The 13,597-nt window shown below is 37.0% G+C and overlaps 1 protein-coding gene across 1 annotated transcript in view; it reads right to left on the bottom strand.

Annotated features, from left to right (window-relative positions):
* Nucleotides 1-6,883: 6,883 nt before the first annotated feature.
* Nucleotides 6,884-13,597, bottom strand: part of Zpld1 (zona pellucida like domain containing 1) — a 38,098-nt gene continuing 31,384 nt past the window's right edge. The window contains exons 9-10 of the mRNA XM_090332555.1: nucleotides 8,036-8,065; nucleotides 6,884-7,078 (exon numbers count right to left, since the gene is read on the bottom strand). Of these exons, the coding sequence (XP_090188681.1) occupies nucleotides 6,903-7,078; nucleotides 8,036-8,065 (206 nt within the window). The 3' untranslated portion in view covers nucleotides 6,884-6,902. The remainder of the gene's footprint in view (nucleotides 7,079-8,035; nucleotides 8,066-13,597) is intronic.

A 13,597-nucleotide genomic window follows, 5' to 3' on the forward strand; every position in this document is an offset into this window, starting at 1 on the left:
GGGGTTCTAGCACACACTTCACCAAAAGAGAATGACAACAGGAAAATATAAGTAAAGCAGAGAATGAAAAGAACAAGATGAATTTAAACCTCATGCAAAGTACCCCCCCACACACACCCAAAGCACAGTTAAGCTGTTGTCTTCATGTTACAATCCTGATCAGCAATGATAGCAACACATCTGAAGATCCAATGTACTGTGGCTGTAACATCCACACTTATATCAGTTCACTCAGAATCAGTATCAGGAGCCATGAGTACCCACAGGAGACCCCTGCCCCATGAGATTAGTGCCACTGGTACCCCAAAGTGTTTGGTCTGGACACCCACCCACCTCTCCTGACTCAAGAAGGGATGCCATACTGGAAGAAGGCAAAGAAGCCAGAGCCTATCTTACAGCCCTTCTGCAGTTTCCTCTTAAAGATCACCCTGACACAACCCTTCCACCATGTCAAAGAACTACAAGGTCTAGCAGTGCCTGGGTTTGAACCTGGGACAGGGTGCTTGATCACTGCTTCATGCCTTGCAGGCACCAACTCCTGAGCCAGAACTCAGGCCTGGACTCTAGACCTTCTGGCCCTGCCTTCTGTCAACACACCTCAGAACCCTAACAAGGGCTAGGAAGCCAAATGGCTGTACTCTGCCCAGTGAGAATCCACCATCAGCCAGAACCAGAGGCTTAGACACGAGACCTCTGAATCTTGCCTTGCAGGAACCTGCATCCAGGTCTAAATGCCGGGTGGGAATCCATCAGCAGGCCAAACCTGAGCCAAGCCCACCCCACTGCATGGGAACCCACCACAGGACCCATCACACTGCTTTACCACTTGGTGCTGAAAGCTTCCAAGCATGAAATCTGACAGGGATCCATCCAGTGAACCATATCCCACCACCACTGAACTTAATAAATGAACTGAAAAGACACTACACTCCGTGAGCCAAAACGGGTATACAGTGCAAGATCACAAAATTCATGAGCAATCAAGGCAACATGCCATTTTCAAAAGCCAACAACAACTCAGGGAAGGATACCAGTGAGAGTGAAGAGGAAATGGGAGAACAAAAGAACCATTAAACTGATCAAGAATTGACTGATGAACGAAAAGAGATGATCCAAAAACAAGTGAAAATGTACATGGAGGAAATGACCAGGAAAATGCAAGATATCCAAGAAGGCATGAAGAATTTATAAATGTTATACACCTCATTGAAAGATGAAATTGACACCTTGAGAATTGACATCAACAAAGTGCTAGGAGACAAGAAAAGCTCCCTATTTCAAATCACAGTTGGAAGTATAGGCAATAGGCTGGGAGTGTGGCCTTATGGTAGTGTGCTTGCCTAGCATGCACCGAAGACCCAAGTTTGATTCTTTGGTACTACATACATAGAAAAAGCCTGAAGTGGTGCTATGGCTCAAGTGGTAGAGCTCTAGCCTTGAGAAAGCTCAAGGACAGTGCTCAGGCTCTGAATTCAATCCCTAGGACTGGCAAAATAAAAGAAAAAAGAAAAGAAATTATAGGAAATAGAACAAGTGAAGTAGGAAGCAGGAAATCAGCGGTTGATGATAAAGTAGAGGAATTAGAAAAAAATCAAAGGCTCTGTGGAAAAAAATTCAGAACATTCCAAAGGGATATTCAGGAATTGGCAGGTTCAGCCAAAAGATCAAATCTATACATAACAGGAATAGATAAGGCAGAAGAATTTAAAATCAAAAGCACTTAACAAAAATATTAGCAGAAAATTTCTCCAGTCTCGAAAGAGAGTCCCTTACCCATTTGACTAAAGTATACTATAACTCCTAGTAGAAAGACTCTAGTAAGAAATACTTCTAGAGACATTATGGTGAAAACTTTGGACTTATGAAACAAGTAATTAATTTTAAATGCAGCAAAATCAAGGAGAGAACTTTATGACAAAAAGTAAAGATTTGTAGATGATTGGATCAAAAAGCTGTGGTACTTGTACACAATGAAATTCTATGTTGCCATCAGAAAAAATGACATCACCCATTTGTAAGGAAATGGAAAGACTTGGGAAAAATCACATTAAGTGAAGTAAGCCAGACCTACAGGAACATAGGCTCATTGGTTTCCCTCATTTGTAATAATTAGTACACATCTAGGACTCTCCTAGCAGAGAATTACAATAGCTCAGAACCAAGATACATAATGTCATATAGGATGAGACTAAATGAAAGGATCTCTAGCATATGAAAACAAGAGCTTTATCTTATGTGATTGCTGTTCTTAATGTGCTATGTTATTTCTCTTCTTTTTTTTGCCTCTATGGTTAATCTCATATTGTTACTGTATCTGACTTTGTTATGTGGTATATTGTACATGCATTTATTTGTTTATTTGAAATAGGAAACAGAAGGGGGAAAACAAGATGATTGGGGTGGGGGAGGGAAATAGGGACAAAAGCATGAGAAGGAATATCAATGTGTGAGAAATAATGCACCTACTACCTGACAAATGTAACTGTAACCCCTCTATACATTACCCCAACAATAAAAAAGTGAAAAAAAGAAAAAGAAAAGCAATTACTGCAGATTTCTCCATACAAACTCTGAATGCAAGGAGAATCTGGATTGGGCTATAATTTAATCTATAAATGATAATTACCAGCTCAAGCTGAGGTACCCAGAGAAACTGATAATTACAATTGTTGTTGAAACCAAAATCTTTCATAACAAACAAAACCCCTCAAATATCCATGAACAATATTTATCAAAATGAACTCCAGGAAAGGGAAATGAGAGTTTTTTTTACTTTATTGCTGCTTTTGTTTTCTTTTCTTTTTGCCTTGTCTGTTTATCTTTCTTTGGCAGGGTAAGAAGGGGCACAAAAATAGAAGGACAATTAATGTACTGTTATTTCTCATCTCTGTTGCTGTACCTTGGATATCTCATATTGTTACAGTATCTTACCTTGTTATCTGATATATTGTATATATGTTTATTTGTTTATTTGAAATAGGATAGGGAAATGGGGAAAACAAGATGAGGGGAAGGGATGGGGGAGGGAAATGGGGACCAAAACATGAGAGAGGGTATCAATGTATCAATGTGAAGTAATGCACCTATTTGGTGAATATAATGTAACCCTTCTATTAATTATGAGAAAACAAGAAATAGGATAGGGAAGGGGGAAAACAAGATGAGGGGAGAAATCTGGGGAGGGAAATGGGGACAAAAACATGAGAAGGGGTAGCAATGATTGTTAAGTAATGCACCTTCTATCTGGTGAATATAATGTAATCCTTTTATTAATTACAATCAAAAATAAAAAAGAAATAGTAGGACAAACAATGAACAGAAGCACCAGTGGTACTCACTAAACACTATGGTCAAAGAACTGTACAACTTTAAACTATACTACTTGTGGGTGGGCATGGGAGGAAACAAGTGGGAGAGAGGAGAGAAGAGGTGACACAATCTGAAAAGAAATATGCTCGTTACCTGACTTATGAAACTGTAACCCCTTTGTACATCATTTATATCACACTAAAATTTTTTAATTATTAAATATTTAATTACCTGTAAATATTAAATGTTTTCAGGAGAGGGTTTGTTTCTTGTTTGTTTGTGTTTTCGAGTTCTGGGGCTTGAGCTCAGGGCCTGATCTCTTTCCTTGGGCTTTCTCAAGGCTAGCACAGCACCACTTCTGGCTTTTCTATGTATGTGGTACCAAGGAACCAAACCCGGGTCTTTTTGCATGCTAGGCAAGCACTCTTCCACTAGGCCAAACTACCAGCTGTAATTATTAAATGTTTTATAACTACTTTCACTGTAATGTCAAATTGTGTAAGATTTTGAAAACTTGACCCGATATAGTGGCTTACACCAATAATCCCAGTTACTTGGAAGTAAAGATAGGAACATTGTGTTAGAGGGCATCCATAGCACAAAGAATTAATGAGACTACAGCTCGAAGAAGAAACCTTGCTTGGTCACTCTATAGTCATACAGAGCTACACAGGAGAAAAGAAACTGGACTTTGTGAAGAAGCTGAACTTCTAGACTTTACATGCTTCACTGAAACTATCAAGTTTTAAAGTTGTAGACTCCATTTTATCCAGAAGTCAAGCTCAAGGAAAAGGGTAGTTCTTTTCTTTATTCGATCAGAAGGATATGTCCTCAACACAGGGCCTTTACCAGGAAGGGAAACAGTACTGAGAGGAGAAATTTCATCCACCTGCAGAAATCACCAACCTTGCCTGTTGTACAGCTTGTTAGCAGATTAAATGTCTCTCAATATTCCTGTTCTACAAGAGTAGAAATAAGAAATATATTTTTGAAATAAAAGGTCAATATTTCATGGTATTTAATTATAATTATTTTATTAAACAATCATCTTTTACATATCATCAGATCTTACCCCTGAAGTGCAAAAACAAACAGTTTGAGGTATTAAAACTGAAGGGATGCTTGCACATATTTGTGAGGCTTTCATGCTATAATAATCATACAATTGTACATTACTAAATCCTACCTTAAACTACAGACTTATAAGCTCCAAGCTGTATGAAACAAACCTGGTTTTACTCAGTATAACTCTGATTCTGTCTTTTACAATGAAAAGGCGAGAAAAAATAATATGTGACTTAAGTTGCTTCAAAAATGAGATATGTCCATTGTTCAGCTCTGTAAAATGGAATATGGAATTTAAAAGGTCAACAGTTGAAACAGTAGCCATTCCCAAAACATACAAATCAAACTGACAAACCAGCTTCAAAGATACAATGCCCTATTACAGAACTTTATCCTCTGATCAAAGGCAATTCTTTTAAGTTATTTGGAACAGGTTTACTGAAATACTTCAGCATCATCCATGTACATACAAGATCACATTAGAGGCACAGTTAGCTAATTATGTTAACACAGATGAAATTCAAGAGGATCTATTCAATGTCTTGGTGTTTATTTTTACTAAGTTAAACATTTTGAACACTGAAAAAATATCCAGACTTTTCAGACCCAACTTATTTAGTGTGTACACCTTGAAAAAGAAAATTTGATGTAATTATATTGCTAATTGTTTTAGATGTATAAACATTTGTTTGTAAAATAGTTAAGCAACTTAAGGGAAATTAATTATTAACTGAGAGTGTAGACACTTCACTTGAAGCAAATTTGAAATTGCATAATGATTTGCATATAGTATAGTACAGTAAGCCTTGAAAAAGAGTCACAGGTGAATAAAAATGAGATATGTTTTAACAATTAATGCAGCATTTCTAGTAACTGGACTAGAACTTGTTTGTTCTGGAACTTGTTTTACTTGTTCAATTTAGTCAATATATTAAACAAAACCAAGGGTTTGTTTTATTATTTTGCTTTTCATTTTTTTTGTAAGAACAGGGTTGCATAAATTTAGCTTTTTAAAGTAAGTTTGGCCAGGCATGGTGGTTCACGCTTGTAATCCTAGCTATTCAGAAGGCTGAGATCTGAGGATTGTGGTTCAAAGTCAGCCCAGGCACTAAAAAGTCCATGAGACTCATCTCTAATTAATCACTAGAAAACTGGAAGTGATGCTGAGGCTCAAGTGGTAGGGCAATAGCCTTGAGCTGAAGAGCTCAGGGACAACACCCAGGCCCAGAGTTCAAGTCACACTACTGACAAAAAAAAATATAAGTTCATAAAATCTACAGGGAATCAAATACTTTTAAAGGTCAATATTAGGGGAAAACACTGTTTATTCCATGGTGATCACAAACCCTAAGACACCTTAGAAAGATGGCACCATTGTACTATTTCTTCCTCTTGGCATCAGCAATTTATGGGAAAGAGATTACAGTGAGTCTGTAAACTACAATTAACCCAAGTTTCCTCCTATTCTTGGAAGGGGATGGAGTAGAGAGAAAACCCAGGTTGGTTTTTTTTAAAACCCCTTCTTGAAGCATCATGCTTTGATAGGAATGATATCCTCATCCCACATCAAAATTTATTGTGATATTTGAATTAAGAATAGTCACAGCACAGTTGCCTCCATGTGAGAAACAGTGCCAATGGATCTTGAACTGTTTTCCTGGGAGGAGAGAGGTAATCTGTGTTGATGTTCTAATATATGCAGGCAAAAGAAAATGATCACAGCATTCCTATCCAGAGGAATAAGATGCTGGAATACTTAGTATCATTTGGGAATTATTCTTACTCTTTACCGTACAAGTGGATTCCACAGATCCCATGTTCTAGAATACATTTCCCAGGAGTTTTTCTAGTATATTTTTTTCCAATAACTATCATCACACATGAAACACAGCCCCAAATACAGGAAGTCATAGGACAAATAGTTAAACCTCAGGCATCCAAATTGTCCAATCTAAGTAATATATACCTCAAGCTGAAATTATCTATAATGAAACAAAAAGCAATTGGCATTTTAGGGCCACATACTCAGCAATTTTAATATCGGTGCATTAAGTTTTATGCATAGTGGAAAAAGATGCAACAAATCCCATTTGTTTCTTTCTATTTTATATGCTTATATCTTAAAACAACAATCAAAAGAAAACTGAGGCCTGGGGTTGTAGCTAAATATGAGAGTGCATGCCTAAAATGCACATTTCCTTGGTTCAAAACCCAGGACACAAAAGGAAAAAAAAGAAATTGAAATAAAATAAAGTATGACTGATAGTGTAAGATCGAAGTCCTGGATTTTTTTGTTATTTCAAAAGGCCCACTGGTGCCATAAAATTAGGACTGTCCACATGTACCAGTGATAATTGGCATCTTATCAAAATTCTTTCAATATCATCACACTGATGAACTATCCCATGAAATCTATCAGGATTTACAAATACCAAATGTGGCTGGCATTCAGTACAGATTGTGCACTGAATTTGGTCATGCATATTACAGTCGGTAACACCTTCCCTGGACAGCAGAACCTGATGCAGTCATTCAAAGACTGGGTTTCGTATGCCATTCAACACCAGACTGGTGGGTCCTTTCCTGCGGAGAAGCGCTAGTAAGCATAGGAGAAGGGAAAAGCTCAGAACGCCCAGAATGACCATTCCTGATATCAGGGCACTGGTGATGGCATTTAGCTGGAAAGGAGGCTCACCCAGAGAACCTGCAGGAAATGACAGAGGCATAATCAGAAAGGCTTCAAACCTTGTTTATCTCACCTTCTTCCAACCTAGGTTTTCCCAAAACATCTCTCAGCAGGCTCTTACAAAACAACAGCATGGTGCTCAGAATTCTGTTCTAACCTATTTGACAGCAATTCAAAATCAGTACTAAGAAGAGATGATCTTTGTGAGAAGCCTGAAGTCCTGTGGACAAAGTCAAAACCCAAATCAAATCAAATGAAAAGAAGTAAAGAAACCCCCCAAATATTGTAAGAATTGATCATAGACTATATATACTGTCAAAAATCCTCAGTAAACTGTCACAAAAAAAGAAAGAAAGAAAGAAAGAAAGAAAGAAAGAAAGAAAGAAAGAAAGAAAGAAAGCTGCAATCCAAGCACTGATGGCTCAAGTCTATGATCCTAGCTACTAGGGGGCTGAGATTTGAGGATTATAGTTCAAAGCCAGCCCAGCCAGGGTCAAAGTGAGACTCTTGACTCATTAATTACTCAGAAAAAGCCAGAAGTGGTGCTGTAGTTCAAGAGGTGGAGCACTAGCTCTGGGCAAAAGAAGCCCAGGGAGAGTGCCCAGGTTCCAAGTTCAAGCCCCAGAATTGGCACAAAATAAATAAGTAAAAATAAAAAACTGTGGGGCTGAGAGTTTGGCCTAATGGTAGAGTGCTTGCCTAGCATGCACAAAGACCCGGGTTTGATTCCTTGGTACCACATACTTAGAAAAAGTCAGAAGTGGTGCTGAGGCTCAAGTGGTAGAGTTCTAGCCTTGAGAAAAATGCAAGGACAGTGCTCAAGCCCTGAGCTTAAGCCCAGAACTGGCAAAAATAAATAAATAAATAAATAAATAACAGTGAAAAATAGATCTCATAACATTAACTGTAATCAATCACTAGATATTTTTAAAGCATAGATTTTTTTTTATTTGTGATGCATGTTAATTATCTTACCAAGCTGGGAATTGTTGGTTGGAGTTTCATCTGCGGCAAAATTAAAAAAAAGAAAGAAAAAAGAAAAAGGGAGGTGACAATAGATCTTCAATTATTTACTTTATACACTTTTGACTTCATAATCACTTTTAGTCCCCACATCTATTTAGTTCCACCACAAGTGCCAGGGTACGTTATGGATGAGATGTCCCATTTTCCTTTCCATATGTGCTACATTTAACCATCTACCTGTTCCCCAAGCCCACTTACTGCCAGTGCCTTCAATATGGGAATATAACCACTAACTGCATTGTGTTATCTTCTTTCCTGCCAGCTTTCATTATTATCTCTACATACAGGTTAGTGGGGCCAGTAATTGTTAACAGCTATTACATCTTTCATAGGCCTATAACCTACCATATGTTATCCTGTTGTAGAGAAATATTTATATTTTGTCACTGCATCTCAAGTGTCAGAAACATCATCTACACAAACATTTAAATTCCAAGAAAACAAATTCACACTTAATAACTAAATGAAAGGAAAACATGACCCCTGAACCTGAGCTGTTATTTTATTTGCATCTATTAAGTGAAAGATGGATGTTGATTTTTCACTTTCCTGGGCAAATACAGTAGACGAAATGGATGATTACATGCTTTCTCGATTTTTGTCACCAATTAGTAATCCTATCACTATTAATTTTTGAGCTCTGAAACTAGTGCAGCTCATGTCTGTGTTCACATGTGGGTATGTGATTTTGATATTTTAATCCATAACATGGATGCCCTTGATTATTAATTGCTGGGAAATAATTATTATTACAATAAATGTATGCCACACAGTTTACAAAGTGCTATTTCATATGCTAGCACATTTAATGCTCACAGTAACCAAGCAGTATAGATATTAGTGCTACCCCCATTTTTCAGACATAGAAGCTTCCATCTGTCTCAGACTTTGTGGGCAAAGTAAACACATGCTGAGCCCAAAGCTCCATTTCATAATCTTTTTATAAAAATAATATAGCCAGATGCAGAAAATATTGTTATGAAATGAATTTCTCAAGCTTTGGCTCTGGAATTATAATTTGAAATCAATAGTGGGAGAATATTAGACATTTATAAAGTATCTGAGAGCATTTCTTTTCTGATACATAAACCTTGACAGTAATGATAGTTTTGCTCTCTGATCCTTGAGTACTATGTTCAAAGTTAATACAGCACTCATTCACAGGATTCTTAAGAATATTTTGGTGCATTGCAATAGGAAAAATGAATAAAGAAAACCCTAATTTCTATTATACTTCACTCTTAGAGAAATCTTAACTTCCAATGGATGCTCTACCATAAATATACCTCCTCGTGGAAATAAATGGGATGAGTGAAACCGTGATCAACTGATCCAGACCTCCTGTGTGCTCTTAACAAGATAAACTGCCTCCCTAGAACATGAGAGCCTGTACTAGAACACAGTCTAGGCACACACCCATACAGGAAGTAAGACTCTATCTTAACATGACTAATACAAAAAGGGACTAGAAGCATAATTTGGTAGTTGAACACCTGCACAGAAAATGTGAGGCCTTGGATTCAAACTCTAGTATTACCAAATAAGAAATTTTGTATTAAATAATAATAAGCTCCATACTCCAGAGGCTGAGATGTGAGGATCAAGGTTCAAAGCAGCCTGGGCACAAAAGGACCTGAGACTTTATCTCCAATTAACCTCTAGAAAACTGGAAGTGGGGCTCCCCTCTAAGGTAGGGTGGTAACCTTGAGCTGAAGATTTCGGGAACAGCACCCAGGCTGAGTTCAAGCCCACAAAAAAAAAAAGAAGAAGCTCCATATTTCTGGAGTCCCTATCAATTCTGCATCCTGAAACAAGAACATTTCCTCCATTTCCCAAATTATTGTGAACTTCTGTAGGAATAATATCCTATATTGCCCATGAGGACATTGCTATAGGAAAAAAGAAAATCTCCCTGTGTCTTAGGTGTGTTGGAATAAATTTTCCCAGGCCAAATGAGGCCAGTTCTAGGTTGCAGAAATTTGGAAGAAATAAAGAAAGAGAGAGGGGGGAGCGAGGGAGGGAGGGAGGGAGCGAGGGAGGGAGGGAGGGATGGAGGAAGGAAGGAAGGAAGGAAGGAAGGAAGGAAGGAAGGAAGGAAGGAAGGAAGGAAGGAAGGAAGGAAGAAAACTCCTACTATTGGAATATGGCTGAAAGCAAAATAAAAGCAGTTTGAGTGTTGTTTGGCATTGTATTTGAAGGTAAGATAAAGGTAGAAAGAATTGCTTTTTGTGATGGATCATCCTGTGTCATTATGTAAAGACTTTGGTGTCACTGTGATAAGAAGCTCTATCTAACCTAGAAAGGGAGTTAGATATTCTCAGGAGCTTTTGGTCAACATGCACTTCCTTTCCTCAGTTCCAGTTGGTTTTATCATGCTCACATATGCTAAAAGAAGAACATGAAGTCATTCTGGACAGATTGGAACAGTAAACTTGGTGGGATCTTCAAAGAATAGATAGCTTTCTGAGGATCCATAGAAACAGCAATGGCACTGCTACTGGAAAGCCAGAAATGGTAGATAATCTGTCATTATCTACTTCCTCACATATAAAAACTTGGAATAAATGGGAAATGTAAACATCATTGTAAAGATATATGCAGAACACATTTTTCCATTATTGATTATACAATTAAAAATATCTTTTATCTCTCTGTACTAAAATGAACCATTATTATCAATTTATAAACCTCTGTACTTTTTATTTTCTACTAAATAAAATGCTTGTGGCTCTGAACTCCAAGATCCTTGGAAACAAGTTTAAGGATCAGACCCTACTAAAGTGTCTGTGCCACATAGGCACTAAATAAATGTGCCCATGAGTTATCATCCATTCATTAAATTCACTGATATCAAATGGTCAAGAGTTTGGCTTGGGTTTTTCCTTAAAAAGTATGTTAGTGAAAGAGCTGGGAATTACTGTTTCCTTGTGTTTGTGCCAAAATTATACCCTGCAGGCATTTTTCCACCTAAGAAGTTTCAATATTTGTGCATTTTATTTAAGAACGGGTTAGTCATGTTAAAGATTTTCAACTGTGAAAAATTAAAGTATGATTAGTTAAAAGATTAGCATTGCTGGATAAAAAAAATCAAAGTCAATCTGATTTCAACAAGCAAGACAAAACAAGAGTTGTAAGGTTTTACAACCTACTCAACTTGGCTTACACCAGACATCTAGGGGAAAAGAATGGTTTGATGAATAAATAGAGCAAAACTTGCAACTATCAGAGCTTTTAAGAGGGCAAATCAAGTCTGAAGTTGGACTTGTCTACATGAAATTGGTCATAATACTAGGAAGATAGATTCTACCAGACCTAAGCAAAAATAAAGTGAAACAATCAAAAGCAGTAGCCTTGGCCATAAAGTTGAATATTAAGTTTGCATAGCATTTGCCTGTGGATGGAAATGGCTTATATTTCAAAATCTGTGTTCATGGAGAAGTTTTGTTTTTTGTTTTGTGTTTTGTTTTGTTTTGGTTTTTTTTGCCAGTCCTGGGCTTGAGCTCAAGGCCTGAGCACTATCCTTGGACTTTCTCAAGGCTAGAGCTCTACCACTTGAGCCTCAGCCCCACTTCTGACTTTTTTCTATGCGGTACCAAGGAATCAAACCTGGGTCTTTGTGAAAGCTAGGCAAGCACTCTACCACTAGACCAAACTCCTGGCCCTGAATTTTAAAATTTTAATAAAAATTAAAGAATTTCATTGTAAACATTGCTATACATTGGCACTGAAACAATGAGGTCATCATGAGAACAAAAAAAAAAGACTGTCTTAGTGTTAACTATGAAACTAATAACAGCATTTGACAAGATCCAACACCCCTTTATACTAAAAGCTCTGGAGAAATTAGGAATCCATGGAACATTCTTCAGTATAATAAAGGCTGTGTATGACAAACCTACAGCTAGCATTGAACTTAATGGTGAAAATCTAAAGCCATTTCCTCTACAATCAGGAACAAGATAAAGATCCCCACTCTCTCCACTCCTCTTTAACATAGTATTAGAATTCCTAGCCAGAGCAATAGGCAAGAAGCAAGCATAAAAGGGATCCAAATAGGGAAAGAGGAAGTGAAACTTATAAAGTGACTTACGAAACAGTAACCCTTCTGTACAATACCTTAATCATAGCAATAAAACTACATTTTAAAAAATTATCTTACAGTAGCAGGTTATTCAAAAAGTGTAATACCTAAATTGTATTTGACCTAGGTAAGAAGGAAATGAAGTAGTTATTAAGAAAGAAAAATACTTATCAAAAACAAATACATATGGATGCGTGGCTATATGGCAACACTCCTGCCTAGCAAATGTGAGACTTTGTGTTAAAACCTCAGAAACACTAAAAATTCGCAAATAAACAAAGACGACAGGTGTCTCCATCAGGATACTTATCCCAAAGCAAACTGTCTCTAGACATGCTCCAGAGAAATACTCTTTTTAAAATTTTGTCTGCCCTGAAGAACTCCTAATTACTGGCAACCAAATCTGACCTTCCGTCCAATGTAATTCTATTTGCAATTTCTTACATCTATGTAGATTTAAGAATTGGGTCTTTCACAAACCCCATCTTGTAGCCAGTCAGAATATATACCAAGACTTCAGGGAATAAAGACTAGCTTTGAAATTTCATATTTAATTAATTTTTACATTACTTTAAGAGTCTATTAATTTCCTTTCCAATAATGGTATGCTTACATAAACACAGTGAGGTGAATAATTAAAGCAATTGTCTGTGGGGTTTTTTTTTAGCCAAATCTACTTTTTGTTTAATTATATATCCATTTCTGGCCAAGTTACTTTAAACTATAAGACAAGAAGAGGAGAAAAGGTAAAGGCAAAATAATTGAAGCATAGCAACAATCTTGCTATGGAGAAAACATTATTAACATATTTTGTTAAGTAAGTCTACAACTATAGGTTGAGAATCTTGAAGCCTGCTTTAAAAAGGAAACAAAGCCTTTATTTTAAACATGAACAGTAATTTTCCTAAATAAATGAAGTAAAATCTCCAGTCATGTCTCATTAAAACCAAAGCTAGAGCTAGGAACAGCTTTCACCAGCTTTAGCTCCATGATACATGTGGATTTTCTCAAACACAGGCTGTATGGATATATGTGCATTCATAGATGCACAGATATTTCTATATTCGGGAACATAAGTGTATTAACAGTTGTGTCTATATGCTCATGTTAATCTATGTGCAGGAATAAGTACTCTGGAAGGGTTGTATAATGCAAAATTCTGCAAGGAAACAGTACTCAAACTGACAAGTGTAATGTGTATTTCATAGGACTAGTTACAAAGAAGTAGTAAACTCACAAGAAAAAGTTCACTTTCCTAAACAAAGAGTTTAAGAGATTGGTTTGTGGAAGCCAGAGGGAATTATTTTGTGGAGAATGGCTGATGGGAATAATGACTTTCTGTACAAGGCCAGGTTTTTGACAACACCACCTATTGGCCAAGTCAGAAACTAACGGACAACAGTGTGCTAATGGGTGATACCTGTAGAACA

Source organism: Megascapheus bottae, chromosome 1 (assembly GCF_031878675.1).
Source record: "Megascapheus bottae isolate mThoBot1 chromosome 1, mThoBot2.hap1, whole genome shotgun sequence".
NCBI lineage: Eukaryota > Metazoa > Chordata > Mammalia > Rodentia > Geomyidae > Megascapheus > Megascapheus bottae.